Genomic DNA, 22,747 nt, shown 5'->3' on the forward strand with positions numbered 1-22,747 from the left:
AGAGGGATTGGGGGGGTGCTGCTTTGGCTTAGATGTTCCAGGAAGGCTTCACTGAGTAGGTGACATTTGAGCTGTGGCTTCAAAGCTGAGAAGGAGCTGGGCCTGCTAAGGTCTGGAAGAAAGACCATCTAGTCAAAGGCTCCAAGTCAGGATCAGTTCCGGAGGATACGGCACCCTGTGAGACGCTGAAAGGCGTTCTGTGAAAAGGGTTCCATAGCCGACTAAATCTGAGGTATGCTGCAGGCCAAGCTCTCTTCAGGGCTTTACTTCACAGCGTAGTTGAACGATTACCTGGTAGGGAATTTGCACATCTTGAGTTGCGGCCCCAACTCTGCCTCTTGCTGGCCTGAATCCACCTTTTGCTGCTGCAAAGCTCACCTGTCTCTGTCCACGCCAGCAGCGTCCACGCTGCGACTGACATCAACCCTCCCTCCTCTGGCACTGTTGCATGGACTTCAGTTTGCTGTTTGGTCAGTTAATGTTCTCCCCAGATGGTAACCTTTCTCATGACACCACCCCTCTCACTTTGTCTCTGTCATTGCACACAGAAAAATACTTTCTGTGATCACTTCCCACCCCTTAAGTGAAGGCTGTGCTCAGAAACTTGATTTCAAAGAGTACAGCATAGAAAGGGGGAAATAGAAAAGTATCTTTTCAGTGGAGAACTTAGCAAACACCACCTGAGATCAAGGTCGACATCAGCAGTGATAGGTCATGTCGACAGCAGGTGCCGTTGACGTGATGGGGCACTTTACCTCTGGGGTGTTCCTCCCCAAACCCGTAACCCCAGTCTAACCATGAGAAACAACAAGCAAATCCCAACTGAGGGATATTCTGCCTGACCAGTGCTCCTCAAAACAAGGTCATAAAAAAATCTGGGAAACTGCCACAGCCAAGAGGAGCCTAAGGAAACATGATGACTGAATGTGATGTGGTGTCCTGGATGGGGTCTTGGAGCAGAAAAAGGACATTAGGTGAAAACTGGTGAAATCCAAATAAAGTATAGAGTTTAGTTAATAATAGTGTACTGATGTTGGTTTCTTAGTTGTGTGAAAGATACCCTAGAAACGTAAGATGCTAGCAATATGGGAAATTGGGTGAAGGGCATATGGGGACTCCCTATACTATCTTCCTAACTTTTCTGTAAAACTGTTCTAAAATAAAAAGTTTATTTTAATTAAAAAAAAACATTTAACATAATAGAAGATTCCATAGATGTTTTTGGTCCTCTCCATCAAAATATTCTGGTTCCACTTTTATCAGTTGATGTATTTAATTTTAATAACTGTTTATCTCTAGACATATTTGGGACACTTCATAAAAGCAATTCTGATTGAAAGTAATTTATTTTTTCTTATTCGGTGATTTTATGTTCCCCTAGTCTCCAATCAGTGTGCATAACATTTTTATCTGGCTTGTTTAAGGTTGGCTTACAGGAACTACTGTTCCTCTTCTTTTCCTGCAACTTGACAGTGAAAGACAGTGTTCAGGAGTTCCTTGGTAGCCTAGTGGTTAGGATTCTGGGTTTTCAGTGCTGTGGTTCAGGTTCAGTCCCTGGTTGGGGAACTGAGATCCCACAAGCTGCACACCGTGGCCAAAAAAAACAAAAAAACCAAAACCATATACAGAAAGAAAGAAAGAGAGCAAGTGAGAGAAAGAAAGAAAGAAAGGGAGAGAGGAAAGGAAGGAAGGAAGGAAGGGTTCATGGTAGAGGTTCTCTGCTGTAGTCAGATGCCAAAGCGCTCATTCATGCCTCGGCAAGTCACCATGAGCAGAATGGCCACTGTGGGATAATAGAAAAGAAGATGCCATTTGAGATTAGTGGGAGTGCCTGGGAATTGGGCTAATGTCTATCAGCAACGGTGGAGAAATAAAAGAGCTAAAACATTCAAGTGCCTTCTTAGGATGCATTCTTCCATATGGTCGAAGGATAAAATATACATTTTAATGTTCCTTAAAATGTTCAAATTGGGACTTCCCTGGTGGTCCAGTGGTTAAGAATCTGCCTTCCAATGCAGGTGACGCAGGTTCCATCCCTTGTCGGGGAACTGAGATCCCACATGCCGCGGGGCAACTAAGCCCACGTGCCACAACTACTGAGCCAGCACACTCTGGATCCTGCGCACCACAACTAGAGAAAAGCCCGTGTGCTGCAACGAAACGACCCCACAGGACTTCCCTGGTGGCGCAGTGGTTAAGAATCTGCCTGCCAATGCAGGGGACATGGGTTCGAGCCCTGGTCCAGGAAGATCCCACGTGCCATGGAGCAACTAAGTCCATGCACCACAACTACTGAGCCTGCGGGCCCTCATGCCACAACTACTGAGCCCACACACTGCAACTACTGAAGCCCATGTGCCCAGAGCCTGTGCTCCGCAACAAGCTACCGCAATGAGAAGCCCATGCGCCACAACGAAGAGTAGACCCTGCTCACTGCAACTAGAGAAAGCCTGTGCACAGCAACAAAGACCCAACGCAGCCAAAAAAAAAAAAAAAGGCCCCACATGCTGCAACGAAAGATCCTGCGTGCCGCAATTAAGACCCGACACAGCCAAATAAATATTTTTTTTAAATGTTCAAATTGTAGAACATATTTAACAAAGTGTGCTATATAGGTTAGATATTTAGTGAAGTTTCTGTTATTTTATTATTTGTTATACTGTAAAACATAAAAAGTGGCATTTAATTATTAAAAAGCTTCCTTCATATTCTTCTGAAGATAATCAATTTAAACTTCGCATTTCTGCTTTCTCAGGACAAATAAGAAACTTATTTATCCCTCTTTCCATTGGTAAAGGAACTTTCATTAAAACTGATGTTTTATGTGCTGTGGGAGGGAAATGATTTCAGGAATCATGCCAGACGACCCTGACACCATGCTGTGCTTACCAAGAGCTTCTAGCTGGGCACGTTAGTTACAGTCTGGTCTGATCCTGATTTGACATGCTATTGGATAGAGAACACATTCTGTTTTATACAGCTATAGACGCTGACGTTACTCAAAGTGAGTAAATTTTATAGCTGTTCTTTTATTAGTTTGAGAAAAGTCCCTTCTTTTCCTAGTTGAGTTGTTTTAATATGAATGGGTGTTGGATTTTGTCGAATGCTTTTAATATCCTGTTGTGGTGATGATGTGCTTTTTGTCCTTTATTCTACTAATCTGGTGTATGATATTAATTATTTTTGGATTTTAAACCAACCTTGTATTTCTGAGATAAATGCCACTTGGTCGTGGTGCATAACCCTTTTTACATGTTGCTAGATTCAGTTTGCTAGTATTTATTGAGGATCTTTGTGTCTATTTATGGAGGATGTTCTATTTGGTGTCTGGCTTTAGCATCAGGATAACACCTCATAGAATGAGGTGGCAATCTCCTCACTCTGCCATTCTGGAAGTACCTTTCATTGCTGAATTTTTTGAGAGTTCTTTATATGTTTTGAATCTAACATGATTTGCAAAAAAAAGTTTGATGGAGTCCAGTGTTTCACTGTTTTCGTTTATGGACCATGCTGATGGTGTGTATCTAGCAACTCTTTATCTAACCCAAGATTACAAAGATTTTCTCTTAAGTTTCCTTCTTAAAGCTTTAGAGTTTTACATTTTACATTTATGATCCATAAATTATAGAATCAGCTTCTTGATAGCTATGAAAAATCCTGCTAGTATTTTGATTAGGACTGTATTAAATTTATAGATCAATTTGGGAGTCATTGGCATATTAAGGTTGAATATTCTAACCCATGAACATGGTATATCTTTCCATTTATTTAGGGCTTTTAAAATTTCTTTCATCAGGATTCTGTAGTTTTCAACATACAGATTTATACCTAAATATTTTGGGGTGCTATTATAAATGACATTGTTCATTTAATTTCAATGTCCAATTATTCATTGGTACTATGTAGACATAGAATCGATTTTTGTATATTGACTTTATGTTGATACTTTGGTCAACTCATTTATTAGTTCTGGAAAGCTTTTTTGTAGTTTCCATGGGTTCTTCCATATATGAAATCACATCTTTAGTGAATAAGGGTCATTCTACTTCTTCCTTTGTACTGTATGCTTTTCATTATTTTGTCCTTTCTTATTGTGCTGGCTAGGACCTCCTATATTATGTTGAATAGAAGTGTTCATGGTGGACATCCTTGCCTGCTCCTGATTTTGAGGAGAATACACTGAGTTTTCCACCATCAGGATGACGTTAGCTTTAGGTTTTGTCACAGGCTCTGCTTATGATGTTAAAGGAGTCCCTTCTGTTCCCAGTTTGCTGAGAGTAGTTTTTGTCATGAATGGATATTTAACTTTGTCAGATGCTTTTTCTGCATCTATTAAGATGATCATGTGACTTTTCTTCTCTAATCTATTAATATGCTGAATGACATTGATAGATTTTCAAATGTTGAACCAGCCAAGGCTGGGGTTTGGGGGATTAACCCCACTTCGTCATGACGGATTGTCCTATTGTTGGATTTGATTTGCTAATATTCTGTTTAGGATCTTTGGTGTGTATATTCATACGGGATATGGGTCTGTAGTTTTCTTTTCTTGAAATGTCATGTCTGGTTTTGTTATTAGGATATTATTGACCTCATAAAATGAGTTAGGAAGTATTTCATCCTCTTTTTTTTTCTGGTAGGGATCGTGTAGAACTGGTACAATCAGCAAGCACTAAGACCAAGGCTGGTGCCAAGTGCCAAGAGCAATAGCCTTGGTTAGAGTGGAGAGACCCAAATACTCATCTTAAAATACCTTTTTAAAGGAAAGTACAGTGTACAGATTTCACAGAAATCTACATTAGCATATTATGTAGGAATTTTAAAGGTAACTAAGTTCATAATTCAGGCTGCTGATGAAAGAATTACTATATATAATTATGATAAGGGTCACACAGGCTAAAGTCAAAAAGAATTGTTCTCATATTTGCTGATAATACATAGTGATATACCCACCAAAATTATGTTTCAGTATTAGTTGTATTAAGTATGAATACACTTATGCATAGTACATTGGCATTAGTTATTTTGTTAATGTTTAATAAAATGTGACACATTTTCAATACCGTTAAATAGTACAGATTAATTTAAGAGAAGATATTTCAACTAAAGCAATTTCCCTCTTATTATTCACAGAATATCCAAGGCATCTCCAAGCACCCAATTCAAATAACTAAACCTCAAAATTTTCAAGGTAACACATTTCTTTCTACTTTGCAGAAGTCTTGGGTAACATTTTCTAAAAACCTAGAGATGTTGTAATTGTTTTTCTGTGTAACTAACTGCTCTTCTTTCCTGAAGTTCTCCTCTGTATTTGCATGACCAGGATTTAAATATACATTGAAAAATAAAACACAGCTAAAGTGATATGGTACCTCCCCTTTAGCACTTTATAAGTTAAAATAGATGATAATTATACAAGGGAAGTAGCTCCCCTCCTACTATCTCTCCCCCACCAACTTCCCAACAAAGAAAAAACAAACAGACATACAATAGAACTGGCTTTTATTAAAGTCTGAAAATTACTGGAAATGTTTATGAAAGCATAGTAACACTCTTCTTTCTCTTAAGCTATTCTACTGTAATGCTGATGGTTACATTTCTAAAAAAGAAAAAGGTCAAATCTGAGCAAAGTAGGGCTCTGTGGCCCATTCCCAGTAAACTCCTGCCCCCTTTGCTTTGGGAACTGCTACTTCCGGAAGGTCAGGGCCAAACAATGAAGTGCGATGAGCAGTCCTTTTTAAAGTACACATAATCGTGCGTGAACACAACTCATGGGAGGTGAGCAGCAACTTCGCCTCCTCCAGCCCTGTAAAATACACTCAGTGGGGAAATCTTAGACTCTGTGCTTCCGCAAAGGAGATCTTCTCAGTGGTGAGGCCAGAGGGTCTCTAGGTGGCTCTTACTGCAATGTTTGGCCTTTTCTTCATTAAGAATTCTACACAGAACAGGAGATTTTAACAGCAGAAAATCTAGTTTACTTTCAGTAGTCTTATGATGTTTTAAAATTACATTAAAAATATTAAGAAAAATCAGAAATCTAGACTCTTCTGACTTTAGAATGATGTTAAAGTAACTTTGTATGAGGAATAGCTATGAATCAGCTCACGACCAAATTCACCAAGTGCTCTTGAAATAATGATTCAGGTAAAGACGAACTCCTTACCATCTCCCCGAGGACCGTGTTTGTTTCATCCAAAGGCCACACCTTCCTAGCAGCAGGTATGTGCAGGCCATGGTAGAGACACCGTGTCATTGGATCCCACGTTATGCGTTTCATACAGTTCAAATATTTAGAAATGGAATAATACAAAGGTGCTTACAGAACTCATTCTTTAAAATAAGTCCTGGCAAGTATTTATATGAAGCAAAGATTTCTTATGCACAGTAAGTGAGAACAGCTCTGCTTCCTGGGTCCCTTCACTTTACCACGACTAGATCCCAAATTCCTCTGTCTGGTGCCGCTCAGTCTGCCCCCTTTCTCCTCTCTGTCCCCATCACCCGTGGCGCTCTGCCTTGCTCTCTTGCTGCAGTCCTGCTGGTCCCTCTGCTGTCCCCCAATAACCAGCCAGCTCCACCTCAGGCCCTGCATGGAACCCCCTCCCCAGATGTGGTCCTGCTCCCTCCTCCACCTCATACCTCTGCTGGAAGGTCACTTCCTTGATGACACTTTACAGCAGCTCCCTACACACACTGACTCTGGAAGCTCCTTCTCTTGATCGATCTTTTCCATTTCATTTCTCACCTTCTAACACGCTGAATAATTCAGATTGCCTCCCTCCCCTCAAGTATAAGTTCTACGCAGGAAGGGATTGTTGCCTGTTTTGTTCACTAGCATATCCCAAGCATACAGCCTGGCGCACAGCAGGCCTTTTAAAATTCTGATGTTCCAATGAACTGATGAATGAATACAGCCCACCCTGGAGGCATGGCCAGTCTCGCAGAAGAGGTCTCGGGACTTTTAGACCCAGGGATGGCCAATAGACCCGAGGCCTAAGGACCCTGGCATATGAGAGGTGGGCACATTGACCTTGGTTCCTCAGTGGGGAGGGAAGATTGAGGGTCCCCTGGGGGCGGGTAGCAACAATGAGGGACATTGTTCCTAGATTCTGAATTAATGCAGAGCTCTATCTAACAGACTTTTCACAGATTGAATTGCGCATTCTTGCACACTTATCTGGGGATCCAGAACTTTTGAAGTTATTCCAGGAATCTGAAAGAGATGATGTATTTTCCACCCTGACTTCACAGTGGTAAGATATATGAGCTCATAATAGTATCAGATCTGCAGGAATGCTGACACGATTTTAAAAGCCTGAAGTTGTTCCAAACCTATTTTCATAAGAAAGAAATTATACTTTTCTCTAGTAGTTAATCTCTTTGAAAAGAAGAGTAGGTAACGAGGATGCCAAGAGTTTCCTAATTATGAAAGAAATGGTAATTCTTCACCACGAGAAAGGAAGTCCATTGCGAAAGAATATAATAGAAATATCGAAAAATCAAAAGTGAAAGTCACGCACGCCCTCCAGATGAGTGTCACTCAGAGAAGACAAAGCCCAGTGCCTGAAGGCAACCTGAGGTGGCAATCCTATCTTTAGCCCCACTGAAGCCCTGATTTGCTGTTTGGGTACAAAACAAGTCTACACTTAATGCTATTCCTTCTCACTGCCGGCTCATCCTTGCTTTTTTGAATAAACTTTCATTTTGCCTACTTAGGCTTTTCTTCTTTCGGTTTGAAGCCTGGAACTCCTCCCGTCTCAGGCCATGAATGCCTTTCTTCAGGGTGCAGTTGGTCCCGAGGTCCAAAGCCAGCAAGATCAGGCTCAGACCCTGCCTGCCCCCTCCCTGCCCACCCCCCAGCTCAGCAGCTCTCAGCTCAGGTTGACGCGGTGCCGCCAGGTCCCGGTGCTTTCGCCCCACCTGCGGCTCCCAGGGAAAGGCCCTTCTCCTTGGTGTGCACCGTTTATTCTTCTTAAAACTGAGATACAATTCACAGACCATAAAATTCAGCCTTTCAAAGTGTACCATTCAGTGGGTTTTAGTACATTCACAAGGTTTTGCAACCATCATCACTGTCTAATTCCAGAACATTTCCATTACCCTAAAGAGAAATCCCACACCCAGTAGCTATCATTCCCCAGCTTTCCCTCCCCCACGGAAACCACTAATCTATTTTGTCTCTATACATTTGTCTATTCTGGACATTTCACATTAATGGAATCATACAGCATGTGGCCTTTTGTGACCGTCTTCTTTCACTGAACATAATGTTTTCAAGGTTCATCCATGCTGTAGCATGTATCAATACTTCATTCCTTTTCATGGCCAAATAATATTCCATTATATGGAATAATGTATTCTGTATATTTCAGTATAAACAAAAAAATAATATTCCATTTATTTATCCATTCATCAGTTAATGGATATTTGGGTTGTTTCCACCTTTTGGCTGTTATGAATAGTACCGCTGTAAACATTCATGTACAAGTCTTTGTGTGGAAATATGGTTTCATTTCTCTTGGGTAGATACCTAGGAGAAGAATTTCTGGGTCATATGGTAATTCTATGTTTAACTTTTTAAAATTGTGGTAAAATAACATAACATAAAATTTACCATCTTAACCATTTTAAAATGTACAATTCATGTCACAATAGTGGCAACTATATTAATTTTTTGAGGAATTGCCGAAACAGTTTCCAAAATAACTACACCATTTTACACCCCACAAGCAGTGTATGGGTTTCCAATTTCTCCACCTTCTTGCCAATACTTTTTATCCTCTGTCTTTTTGATTCTAGCCATCCCAGTGGGTGTGAAGTGGTAGCTTTGTTGTTTGATTTGCACTTCCCTGATGACTGCCAATGTTGAGCATCTTTTCTTATTCTCTATCTTTGTCTCTTTCCCTCCTCTACACCTTTACACATGTGCACCCGGGTGTTTTGCTCACCCCAGCTTTCTCTGCGTACTTACTCCCAGAAGATGGTCTCTCTTCTGTTTCAGTTCCTGTCCAGTTAGGATATAAGATAACATAGAATTTTTAAGGCATGTGATAGATTTAATAATACCCCTGCCCTCTCTCCCGAGGTGTGGAAAGTCTTAGAAGATTGTTTCTACCTAGGCAGGAAGAGTATTTTGCTTATTTGTTTCACATTTGAGCTTTGTTGCCATCTTAGTGCTTTGGTGGAAGGGTGCTATGGATATTCTCCTTGACAGTGTGAAAGAATCTATCTGTGATTCAAGGTGAGTGCTTGTGCGTAGATCACTAAGCGTGTTTTTTGTTCAATGGGCCCAAAGCTACTCTGGCTGTTGCTGACCAAGTGTTACAGAAAAATATTTTTGTCGAAGTATCAGGCAAAGGATGCAACTAAAGCAGTGCCAAGAGGGAAGTGTACAGCACTGATGCTTACATCAGAAATGAGGAAAGATCTCAGATAAATCATCAAACTTTCTGTCTCAAGAAACCTGAAAAAGATGATTAAGAAGGAAGAAGGAAGGCAATAGTAAAGATAAGAGCAGAAACCTATGAAATTGAAAAGAGAAAGCAATAGCAAAAATCAATGAAACAAAAGTTGATTCTTCAAAATAATCAATAAAATTAATAAACTCTAGCAAGACTGAAAAAAATAAAAATAGAGAAGACACAAAGCACCAATATCAGGAATAGAACAGAGGATATTAGTACAGATTCTGCAGACATCAAAAGGATAATAAGGGAACACTATGAACAACTTTATGCTCAAAAATTCAACAATTTAGAAGAAATGGATCAATTTCTTGAAAACCACAAACTATCAAAACCCAACTATGATGAAATACATAACCTGAATAGTCCTATAAACGTTAAAGAAATTGAATTTTTAGTTTAAGATCTCCTGAGAAGGAAATCTGCAGGGCCAGATGCCTTCCATGGAGTATTTTACCAAACATTTAAAGAATTAACACCAGTTGTATACAACCTCTTCCAGAAAATAGAAGAGGAAGGAACACTTCCCAATCATACTGTGAAGCCAGTATTACCCTGATACCAAAACCAGACAAAGACTAAAAACAAAATAAAACAAAACACAATCCCACGCAGACCAATATCACTCCCAAATTTAGATGTAAAAACCCTCAGCAAAATATTAGCAAACCAAATCCAACAGCATCTTAAAATGTTGTATGGTGTATAATTATACACCATGTCCAAGTAGGATTTATTCCAGGTACGCAAGGCTGGTTTAACACTCAAAAATCAGTGTAGTCCACCATGTGGTCAAGCTAAAGAATAAAAATAATATGATTTTATCAATTGACCTAGACAAAGCATTTGACAAAATCCAACACCCATTCATGATAAAAATTCTCAGGAATTTAGAAATAAAGGGGAGCAACCCCAACTTGATAAAGAACATCTACAAAAAACCTACAGCTAACAGCATATTTAATGGTAAAAAGCTAAATGCTTTCCCCCTAAGATCAGTAACAACTTATTAATATTGAATATTGAAGTTCTGGCCACTAAATAAGGCAAGGAAAAGAAATAAATGGTATATAAATTGGAAAGGAAGAAATAAAACTGTTTCTATTTATAGATGATATGATTGTCTATATAGAAAGTCTCAAAGTATGTATAAGAAAAAAACATTTTTTAACTCCTAGAACTAATAAGTGAGTTTAGCAAGGTTGCAAGGCACAGTATCAATACACAAAAGGAAATTGCATTTCTATAAACTAACAACAAACATGCAGAAATCGAAATAAAAAATGCAATACCATTTACATTCACTCCAAAGATAATGGAATACTTAAGCATTCAGTTAACAAAATATGTATAGGATCTGTGTGTCTAAAACTACAAAATGCTGATGAAAGAAATCAAAGAAGATCTGATAAATGGAGTGACATACTGTGTTCGTGGAATGGAAGACACAACATAGTAAATATGTCACTTCTCCCTAAATTGATCCATAAGTTTAATGCAGTCCCTATTAAAACCCAAGCAAGTTTTGTAGACATAGACAAGCTCATTCTAAAATTTAAATGAAAAGGCACAGGCACTAGAATACCTAAAACAGTCTTGACAAAGAAGAAAGTGGGAGGAATCACACCTGATATTAAGACTTAGTACACAGTACCTGGGGACTTCCCTGGCGGTGCAGTGGTTAAGACTTCGCCTTCCAATGCAGGGGGTGCAGGTTCGATCCCTGTTTGGGGAGCTAAGATCTTACATGCCTCGGGGCCAAAAATCCAAAACATAAAACAGAAGCAATATTGCAACAAATTCAATAAAGATTTTAAAAATGGTCCACATCAAGAAAATCTTTAGAAAAAATACAGAGTAATCAAGAGACTATGGTGTTGGCAGAGGAATAGACACATAGACCAATGGAACAGAAAAGAGAACCAGAAATAGATCCACACAAACACGCACAACTGATTGTTGGGAAAGGTATAAAGTCCCAGGCAGAAAATAATTCTCTTCAGATTCATGTTAAGCTGATCACTCACAAAGCCAGCTTGGGAAGTTCATTTCTGCATTGGATATTGTGTATGTCTTTCCTGCATTTTTTTATCTTGTGCCGGTTTTGGGGAGAACTTCAAAAATAAGAAGTTTTTAGTATTTGCATGGTGGTTGCTTCTAATTTCCTACCAGCAGTAGTAATCCAACACTTGTGACTTATACTATAATTAGTTGCTTTGGAAATGATTTTTATGTTCCAAACAGAGGACTAGAATAGCACATGGTGAAACAGCAGCAAATGCACTCTTAAAAATGTTTGTTTCATGTAAATGCCTTATTGTTTGAAACACAAGAAGCAAAAAGGCAATTCTATGTACTCTGAAATATTTAGTAACATTTTCAAAGAATAACAATTTTCTTAAAAAAACCTTTGAGCATATGTAGATCATGTATAAAAATGGAGACTTGGAAGAAGTCTTGGAGATCATCTGTAAAGCTATGATGTGACTGATGAAAGTCTGACCCAGAGAGTTGGACCCTGCCCACGGGTGCACGTCTGAGCCGGGTCAGAGCCACCTCCTCCAGCTCCAGTGTTTTCACCTGAGCTCGGAAGACACAACCATTCTGCACAGAGGTGGCTTCCTGCACAGTAATCACCACACATGTGCCTGATTAGGTGGTTTCCTAAAAGTTCTACAAGGCAAATAAAAAAGCATTTCTTATCGGTTGTACGTTCAACTCAACATTTTCAGACTGAAACTTAAAGACTAATTTTTCACTGCAGAATATATTAGTTTTTCTTCTGCTTAAGACTTTTCTTGAGTGCTTTTCTGAGTCATTCCCTTGTAAGGCAGGTGTGGTAGATAGTCTTGTGGGCCTCTCTCCTTCTCTGGGGGAAGATGGTGCTTCCGTACCTGTTAGATGTCACACTTGGGCGTGTGACTTGTTCTGGCTAATAAAACGTAAGCAAAAGTGACAAGGGTCATGCCTAAGCTGGGGCTTTAAGCAACTGCACACAGTTCCTCTTGATCTCTTTTGTCTCTATTTTGGCAAAATTGACAGAGGCTGCTCCATCATCCTGCATTATAAATGGTGGACCAGACTGATGGAAAGGTGGTGAAGAAGAAAAATAAAGTATTCTTGCTGTAGGCAGTAAGGTTTCAGAGTGATTTATTATGGCAGTATAACTTGACCTGTCATGGCATCTACAGGACTGGGTGCCAGGACTAAGAGGCTGCTGTCATGAATCCTAAAACATGTGGCACTGGCTTTGGGGCCAGGTGGCAGGCAGTGAGATGTTTATTGGAGGCTGGAGGATGGCACTTGGTAAATGGTATAACATTTGGCAAAACTGTCACCTGTGATAACTTGTGAAGCAAATAATACCCTAATGAGCTGAGGTTTGGGGCAGAGTGGGCCAGCAGAATGCTAGAACATGCTTTGGTTGCTGTTGTCTGCATGTGACAAGGTACCATAAGAAACAAACTCAGAAAAGAACTGGCCAGTGTACAAGTAGGAATGAAAAGAAATAAGAAGATTCCAGAAAATTGGAGTTTTACATATTTGAATATAGAAATGATTCTCATCTCCAACCAGTAAAAGATGAATCTGAAAAGGGCTTTGAACAACAAAGGCCAGTTAAAACACTGCCTTTAACGAATGAAAGGTACGGCTTTGATGTCTACTGTTAACATCTCTGAAAGAAGGTGGCATCCATAAATCCGTACAGTTAGACAACACAGCGCTGAAAAAAGAGACTAATGGTAGCTTTCCCCCAAATTCCTGATAAGCTGCAGGCACCTGCGGTGAAGTCTGGAGAGAGGATGCATCTCTAAGCGAATTGTGGGAATGTCTGTCAGCACATGGAGCTGACTGAAGTAAAATAGGACTTATTGTGTTTCTGAGCACTGTACTTCCCAAAGAACCTCCAGTCTGGGCTAAAGGAGACTGTGATTGCAAACCTGGGGCCCCACGTATTCTACAGCCAAGAAGCAGTCCGGGAAATATGCTCATTCCCCCAAGGAAAGAAAATCCTTCAGTACCCTTTTACATGTAGCCAAGAAAGATAATGGAAAAAGAAGTCCCAGGAGTGGAGCAAATGGCCATGGTGAACAAGGGGCTGAGAAGGGCCCCTTCAGCGCCTACCCAGCGAGAATTCAGAGTCGCCGTGGACCAGTGACGCCCATGGGTCTCCCACTCTTCCCCTTTCCACGTGGGAGTGCTTGTTGTGGGCGTCCTGTGCCTGCCCCACCGTTGCATAGCACATGTGTGGAGTGAAGGGTAGACTTGACTTTTTAGTTCCTTGGCCTCCAGATCAAGAGAGCCCCATCAAGACCTGATATAAAGATGATCACAAAATCCTGATGCCCTATCAGATGGGACTTGGAATTGTCACTCTTGTCAAGGAGGAGGAAAGCCAATATGTGTGGTCAGAAGGGTGGAGTGTGGTGTAATGTATTATTATTCAAGCATATTTGCTATCCCTCCCTAGAGGAAGAGTGTACTTCCTTGCCCATTGACTCAGGCTTGGCCATGTGACTTGCTACCAATGACACGTGAACAGAAATGGCATTTGTCACCAATGGGTAGAAATTTTAAGAGCCAACACATGGTTATCCATATTTTCTTCTTCCTCTGCCATGACAAGCATCATTGTTCCAGAGGTAGGCTAGACTCTGCTCCTGAATCACAGAATGCAGATGACATGGAGCAGAGCCTCAGCTGACCTGTGTTGGACATGTTGCATGAACAAGAAATAAGCCCTTGTTTTTGTAAGCCTCTGAGCATAGCCTAGCCTGTCCTTACTGTACAGCAAAGGTGCAACCATTTGTGTTGTCAGTATTTGGGTATGTCTGTCTTAAAAATGGGCTTAAATACCACGTCCTATCTGCTTCATCACTGAGTTGTACAAGGCTTCAGTAATCTCTGGGTAAGCAGGTTAGTGTTGCAGAGAATTATGTGAGTGCTCTGGGTACTCTAGGCTGACTTTTGGTGACCACCTGAGAGGGTCTCTGCCTGGAAGGCCAAGAACAGCTTTGGAGGGGAGCTCTTTGGGGTTGCCACTAACAGTGATGAAAAGTCTCCTTGGGACCTTGTGGTTTAGGGTCCTGGGTCACACTGCCACATGATAGTGAAACCAAGTTCATAGGCCACATGCCCTTGAAAGTTAGCACGACCTCCCCTACACCTTCCTCCTGATGCACTGTACTGGATTATATGTCCTGAAACATAGCTATTTTAGTTTTTTTCATTTGTAATTTATGAGAAAATTAAAGGATGAATTTCTAGTTAAGATATAAAAAATCATAAGAGACTCTTGCTCTAACCCTAACAATCAAACCAAGATGAATAAACTACAAAATTAGTTTTTCTAAACTTACCAGAAATCTGAGGATACAGCTAAGTTACAGAGCTCCAGAAAGTGATGAACCCTTCACAGAAAAGAAGAAACCCCTGGCTTCTCTCATCCCTGGTGGAGTGGAGGAGGAGGAGGAATCTTCCATAGAGGGGATAAGAAGAGACCATCTAAACCCTACTTGCACATGGGCTAGTGTGACAGAATTCTAAAGAGAACCTTGAAAGCCACCTGAGGGAAGAAGACATTATATACAAAGAACAACACAAAATACAGCTGACTTTTTACAGAAACGGCAGAGACCAGAAGACGATGGAACAAACATCCTTACCGTGCTGAAAGAAACATTCAATCTAGATTTCTAGATCCAGAAAATTATCTCTCAAAAATTAAGGCAAAATAAAGACAATTTAAGATTTACAAAATCTGAAAGAATGTGTCTTAGTAGACCTGCTCTACTAGAAATGCTAATAGAATTTCTTCAGGCTCAAGAGAAATGATACCTCATGAAACTCTGGATCTTCAGGAAGGAATAAAGGGCACCAGAATGGGTCAATACCAGGATAAATATAAAAAACATTTTAATCTTTACTTTACATAGTTTATTTTATATATATTTTATATAGTTCTATGTATAGTTTATATATAGTTTGAATTCTTGAAAAGACTAAGATTTTTTAAAAGTTTGTAACATAGATCTAAAATATAAGGCATTAAAAAGTACAAAGGGTAGGAAAGGGAGTAAATGGAATTATACTATTTTCAGGTTCTTACACTGTGAGGTATTACAATATTATTTAAAGGTAGACTATGATGACTTAAAGATGCATACTGTAATTTCTAAGGCAGCCTCTAAAACAATACCAAAAGAAGTATAGGTTAAAAAAATCAATGGAGGTAGGGGCTTCCCTGGTGGCACAGTGGACTCCACGCTCCCAATGCAGGGGGCCCGGGTTCCATCCCTGCTCAGGGAACTAGATCCCACATGCATGCCGCAACTAAGAGTTCACATGCCGCAACTAAGGAGCACACATGCTGCAACTAAGGCCCTGCCTCTCGCAACTAAGACCTGGTGCAACCAAATAAATAAAATAAATTAAAAAATAAAGTAAATTTTTAAAAAAATCAATGGAGGCAATAAAATGGGATATTAAAAAATATGCGATTCCCCCAAAAGAATTCAATGAAAGAGAGACAGAACAAAATGCAAATGGGGTAAATGAAAATCAAATACCAAGATGGGACGCTAACACTGCAAAACAAAGAGTGTGACCAGAAATAAAGAAAAACATTTCATAATGATGAAAGACTGATTCATCAAGAAGACACAACAGTCCTAAATTTGAATGTATCTAGTAAGAGAACTTCACAATACTTGAAGCAAAAATTGACAGAACTAAAGAGAGAAATAGAATTTACATTTCATTCATTCATCCACTGAAAAAGTCTTATTGCATTTCCCAGAAGGGAAATTTATTTTCAAATGAGGTTTATTTTATTTTTTTATAAATTTATTTATTTTATTTATTTATTTTTGGCTGCATTGGGTCTTCACTGCTGCACGCAGGCTTTCTCTGGTTGCTGTGAGCGGGGGTTACTCCGCTGTGGTGCATGGGCTTCTCATTGCAGTGGCTTCTCTTGTTGCAGAGCACGGGCTCTAGCGCACGGGCTTCAGTAGTTGTGCCGTGCGGGCTTAGTTGCTCAGCAGCATGTGGGATCTTCCCACACCAGGGATCAAACCCATGTCCCCTGCATTGGCAGGCGGATTCTTTTTTTTAATTTTTTTAAAATTTATTTGTTTATTTATTTATTTTTGGCTGTGTTGGGTCTTCATTTCTGTGCGAGGGCTTTCTCTAGTTGTGGCAAGCAGGGGCCACTCTTCATCGCGGTGCGCGGGCCTCTCACTATCGTGGCCTCTCTTGTTGCAGAGCACAGGCTTCAGACGCGCAGGCTCAGTAGTTGTGGCTCACGGGCCTAGTTGCTCCGCGGCATGTGGAATCTTCCCAGACCAGGGCTCTAACCCGTGTCCCCTGCATTAGCAGGCAGATTCTCAACCACTGCACCACCAGGGAAGCCCGGCAGGCGGATTCTTAACCACTGAGCCACCATACATAATTAGGATGTCATGTTGTATCATTTGGATTATTGCTCTTTTAGGATACAATTTATAGCACTGATTTCAAGATACAAGCATTGTTAAACATTTGCTGACCACAGATTATTATTTTTTTCCTAGATCCTATGCAGTGCTTCCATAAGAAATTTCTGCCATAATGATTAATTATAACAAAGGACTCTTCTCATGATTAGGTCTGCTTCAGAGGTTTTGTTTTGTTTTGTTTTTTCTTATCCAGTCACTTTCTCCTTAGTGGTATTGCTTAATCTTTCGGATTCTTCTATTGAAAAGTTGATCAGGGACTTCCCTGGTGGTGCAGTGGTTAAGAATCCGCCTGCCAATGCAGGGGACATGGGTTCCATCCCTGGTCTAGGAAGAACCCACATGCCTCAGAGCAACTAAGCCCACACACCACAACTACTGAAGCCCGTGTGCCTAGAGCCCGTGCTCTGCAACAAGAGAAGCCACCGCAGTGAGAAGCCTGTGCACCACAACGATGAGTAGTCCCCACTTGATGCAACTAGAGAAAGCCCGCGCGCAACAACGAAGACCTAATGCAACCAAAAATAAATTAATTAATTTAAAAATACTATTAAAAAAAACTGTATAAAAAAAAAGTTGATCATATCTCTGGCACATTTAATTCCTACCAATATTCCTACAAGCACTGGCAATTTTAAAACAATTTAGTGTTTTATCACCTCTCAGAGCTTCCTAAGGTTACATATTCTCCCAAACAGGATAGTAGCGACATGCACAGGTTAATAGACAAAGCAAAATCGCCAACGCCTGTTGACGAAGGCCACCACTTTCAGTGGGACGGAGTTATTACTATTCTTCTTGTCAAAGAGGAGAGAGTCCTGGCCTGCCCGGTGACCACAGCCATGTGGCTGATTCCCCGCCGAGGTGCCGAGAGCTGTGTGGCTCGGAGGGGGCCACCCCCAGCCTCTGTCCCCCGGGCAGCTCTGATCAGCACAGCCGAGTCTCAGCGTTTGGGCGACAGAGTCTCTCTGCACCCCTCAGGGTGGAAAAACTGGGACAAAATCACCTGGAGAGTTTTCTCAAATTGTAAAGGACTTCAATACACGTAATGCAATGAGTACCTTACTTTGGAGCTGTAATAGAGATTTAGAAGAAAAAGCAGCAGAATCTGCACTTTGTTCTGACTGCCTGTGCCCAGGAGGTTTCTCTCCCTCTTTCTTCTCTGCTTTCTATCCCTTTCACGGTAAAAAAAAAAACGAATCCTTGCTGATTCTTACTATATGCCTTGTGTTGTTTGAGGCACATGTCATTTAATGCCTGTGACACTGTTATTCCCCGTGTTTTGGATAAGCTGACACAGAGGTTGTTAAACTTGCCGGAGGTCACACGGTCGCCGCCTTAGCAGCACGATCCACTTGCAGCAGGATGGGTTCTAGGGCCGTGGCTCTTAACCCCTAGGGTTTCAGGGAGTCCGTGCCCCGCGCCCCTTTCTCAGCCTGCTACGTCTAGAGCTGTGATAGTCAGAGCCTCCACCAGGATTTCGATTTCAAGAGGGGCCATTTGCAGAGGTGTGGCTGGGCGAGCAGCTAGGAGTGCTTGGAGAAAGGCAGTCCTGGAGCCTGGTGAGCGCCGGAAGGGCCCAGGCAGCTGGTGATGGAGCCTGGAGGTCCCATGAGGTCACAGATGCTGTCAGGGCAGCAGCAGCCAGGTGAGGGGCAGGAACACTCGGCGCCGCCTTCTCACCGTCCCATCTGCCGGTGCCCCTGTTGGCCTAACCCGTGATGCCGGAGGGCACCAGAGCCATCTGCGGAGTCTGGTCCCTCAGGACACAGGACAGTGCAGGGATTTAGGGAGAAACCCCACTGGGAAGGATGTCCAGGGAATGAAATCCAAACACGGCCAGCTTTGTTCTGATGAAGCCGATTGGAAAGCACGGCTTGCACCATGGTCAGATGGACGGCTCCTACCTGGCCCCGAACTGGACCAAGTCCACTCTGCAGAAGTTGCCCTGCAAGGGCAGGGCTCACCGCATGGGAGGACAGACAGAACGCATCCAAGCTGGAGCCACCTGGCCAACTTGCCGGTTAGCCAGGCCGCCCTCCCACAGGGGTAAGAGAGGAGGCATGGGGGGTGGGGGGCCTGCACCTGCTCCCAGTGAAGGGATTCCCCAGGCTTTACCCAGGGCCCTTTTCCCTCCCCTGGTTCCGCCTGGGCTCCAAGTCCACCTGTGCCATTGGCTACTGGGACTAAGGACGCTCAGCTCCCGAGATGATCATCCAGTCGCCCACTCAGCAAGTAACTGAATGTCAATCACGTGTTGATACAGCCGCGAGAAGACGGCAGCCATGCCCACAGAGCCTGCAGAGGACGTTACACAATGCAGCCGAAAATTTCGTTGCGATGGTCTAGAGGCCATACGGGCGAAGTCCAGGGCGCTGCGCAGTCAGGAAGCCTTCTTTGAGGAGGTGAGGTGGCACTGGGCTCTCGGGAGCGAGGAGAAGGCGGGGAAGGAAGGTGGCTGACGGCACAGGGAGCGTGGAGACCTTGGGAAACAGTGGTGCATCCTCACAGCGCCTCTGTCCTGAGCTCCAGGCCAGCGACTCTGGGTCTCAGCGGCGGTTTCCCTGGCTGTCCCAGGACACTTCAGACATGTCTGGAGAGAGCTCGGCACCGGGGCCCAGTCCCTGCGGAGGCCGTCCTGACTCTCCCCTTCCTCCCTCCCAACCCCCTGTTCCAGCTAGGCCCGCGGTCCGCTTTCTGGGCCTCTTCCGTCTGCGACCTCAGCTCAGGCCTCGTTACTGCCCACACAGCTTCCTGACGGCCCTGCTCCACATCCACCTCCAGCTGCCTCCACCTTATCGCTCCGAGATGCAGTCAGACCATGTGGCTCCTCTAGGCCTCCCCGGCTGATGACTCTCACCCACCCCAAGCCAACAAAGCGCAGCAAGCCAGGCACGAGCCCCAGAGCAGCCCTGTGAGACCCAGGACCCAGATGAGCCGCTGTCACCACCACTCTCCACGGTCGCTCTGGTTGGTGTAACAGAGGAGAAGCGTAACAGCTGGAAAGGAAGAGGCAAAAGGATCATTTTGAGGCAATGGTGGGATGGCCTGCCTGGGAAACCAAGAGAACAAACTGAAAGAAAAGGTTGGTCCTAGGACCCGGAAGAAGACCAGGTACAAGTGGACCTACAGAAATTGCTTCCCAAATATAAACAACAACCAGTTAGAAAATGTAATGGTAAAAAGCATGCAAAGAGAAAGACATAATACCTATGATAAACTTAAGCAAAAGTGTGCAAAATCTAGATGAAAAAAAGTTAAAAATAGAGAAACACAGAAAAGAAGATAGGGAATCTCATTTTTATAAAGATATTATTTACACTAATGTATAGATATAGAAATGTCCTAATAAATGTGCCAAAAATACCAGTAGGATTTTTTAGTAACTAGACAAATTAATCTGTAGTTTATGATGCAAAAAAATCCATAATAATCATGAAAAAAATTTTTAAGAGGAACAATAAGGAAGACCAAGTCCTACGAGATATTAAGATTTATTATAAAGCCACAGTTACTAAAACATTGTTATAGGATACAAAATGGGATAGATCAATTTAAAAACAAAGTCCCAGAATAGACATCTATATATATATATATACACACACACACACACACACACACACACACATATATATAAATTAATACTTGATAAAGGAGATGTTAAAGTGAAAAATGGGCTCTCAAATGATTTGTTAAATAATCATCTGACGGCCGTGGGTTTTAATTTAACCAATATTGTGTGTATTGGAAGAAGAGACTGCCAGTAACGCTTTTCTTATTTAACAGCCAAGTCTTATAAGTATTTATACAAATTAGGAACACAGACATGCCAACTTTAGCATTATTCCCAGGGCAAAAAAATGATCAAGCAACAACCTATCGAAATGACAGGAATCTTTTGAGATGATTCTCACAGGACACAACAGCAGATTGTGAAGTCTGGGGGCCTTTCGAGACTTCCAAGGGGAAATTTATGAGAGAAAAGGGAAGTTTGCTGCTGTTGAGGGATTCATGCCAGATTTCATACTTCTTGGGAAACCAGGAAGGACATTCATGTGAAATTCCCCATTTAGCGTCTTTTCAAATCGGATCTATGAATGCTGTTTCTTCCTCCACAGCTGCACAGAGGGAACATCTCCTTCATTTCTTTCTTAGAAGCTTTTTTTTTTCAATTGTAGAAACTTGCACTTTTATGGCCAGACTTGAATCTCTTTAATTAGCATTGTGAGCACAAAGCAGGCCCGTAGGGATGACCTTGGTGAGAAGAAATGAGGAGGAACCTGAGGAGGGGTTTACGCACCTAAGTGTCTTCTTCAAGGCTGTCCACATGCACCCAGACTAAGGGGCTGCCCCGTTCGGTCACACGAGGGTCGTGGGAGCGCATGTGGATCCAGCTTCAGAGGAGTGGCAGGCGGACCTCGGTGACGCACTCATCCGTTCGTAGTTCAGAGTGACATGAAAGGGTTGGTCAGAGCTCTCAGGTCAAGAGCGGAGTGTTGGCCTGTGGGCCTCACTTCAGAATGACCAGGCTCTTGGGCACAACACACAGGGGACCCCCCAAGCACCCAAATACGGAGGTCACTTTTCTAGGGCCTTCTGTAGAGAGTTCTCTGGTTCGTTTTATTCATCATCATCATCTCTCTGGGGGAGCAGATGCCCGGCTAGACTCACGTTGGCCGTGTGGGGCTGGGGGCGATGGGTGGTGAGTCAGAGAGAGGGCGTCTGACCGTTCTGTCCCCCTCCTGCCTTCAGTCCCTTGTCTCTCTCCTGCCTGGGCTGTACCTGACGGTCCCAGTTGCAGAGCCTTCCTGGGCTCCACTGGGCCCAAAGCTCCCCCTGGGCTCTCACCCCTTGTGCACGTGCTCAGACGCAGCTGTGCCTGCTGATAACCCCTCTCCCATTCTCTTCTTTCTTGTAGGTTTATACCTGTTAACTCCTTTGCCCTATATTAGTGGAATCTCAGGAGGGAGCAGGTACACATGCCTGACTAGGGTGCCATCTTTAACTAGGACCCTATCGATTGGTTTTCAGCAAGGAAGCGTTTACGTTTCACTGTGGCTCTTGTTGGGGGGAGAAAGGCAGAGGGGCTGTTTCGTCTTCTGGGCTCGTGTCGGGGAGAAGTCGGTAGGGGTGGCAGAGCCAGCAGGTGTGGAACTGACCACACCTGGGATGTGGGGAGGGGGGAGGTGAGTCCAGGGTGAGCAGCTTGGTGGGTGAGGGGCAGGTGAGAAGCCGGTGTGGCTGGTGGAAGCAAGAGTCCGGTCTTGAGCGTGTGGAACTTGAGCTGTCTCTGCAGCATCCACGTGGAAACACCAAGAGGGCCGAAGCCCAGAGGGAGGCCTGGGGGCTTGGTGGGCGCTCAGCAAACGGTCACTGTGGGACCACGTGTGCCCTGCTTGTGCACACATCTGGCGGGGGCCAGTCTGATTCACTGTCGCCCTAGCAGCCCCTGAATGGTCCTCACCTCACCTAAACGGGGGTGAGCAGGCGGAGGGGTGCAGGCCGCATGGGGGAGGGTGGGAGGGGTGGCAGGGAGGCCTCACCTCTGGCCAGAGCTTGGAGTCAGGCTGGAAGCTGAGGAGTGGACGGCCCTGACCCATGACCCGAGGCCATAACCTGCCATCGGGGCTCGCGTCTTCCCCAGGCCACAGATGAAACTGCCACGGCTCACGTGGTCTGACGCGGCAGGAGTAACCCCGCGGCCGGGCTCGGGGGCAGCAGGGCCTCTGCTGCTCAATCGGCTCTCCCTCTGGGGAGTGTGGCTTACTCACCAAGGGCCCCAGGAGTGTGTTT

General features: G+C 43.1%; 1 protein-coding gene across 3 annotated transcripts in view; it reads left to right on the plus strand.

The window, feature by feature from the left end:
* POLN (DNA polymerase nu) overlaps positions 1–22,747 on the plus strand; it is a 175,073-nt gene that overhangs the window by 103,649 nt on the left and 48,677 nt on the right. For all 3 annotated transcript variants that reach the window (XM_082462539.1, XM_082462538.1, XM_082462537.1), the window contains exons 17-19: positions 5,134–5,191; positions 6,145–6,219; positions 7,136–7,250. In XM_082462539.1, the coding sequence (XP_082318665.1) occupies positions 5,134–5,191; positions 6,145–6,219; positions 7,136–7,250 (248 nt within the window). The remainder of the gene's footprint in view (positions 1–5,133; positions 5,192–6,144; positions 6,220–7,135; positions 7,251–22,747) is intronic.

The sequence above is a fragment of the Balaenoptera physalus genome (assembly GCF_965194825.1).
Source record: "Balaenoptera physalus genome assembly, chromosome: 5".
NCBI classification, from domain to species: domain Eukaryota; kingdom Metazoa; phylum Chordata; class Mammalia; order Artiodactyla; family Balaenopteridae; genus Balaenoptera; species Balaenoptera physalus.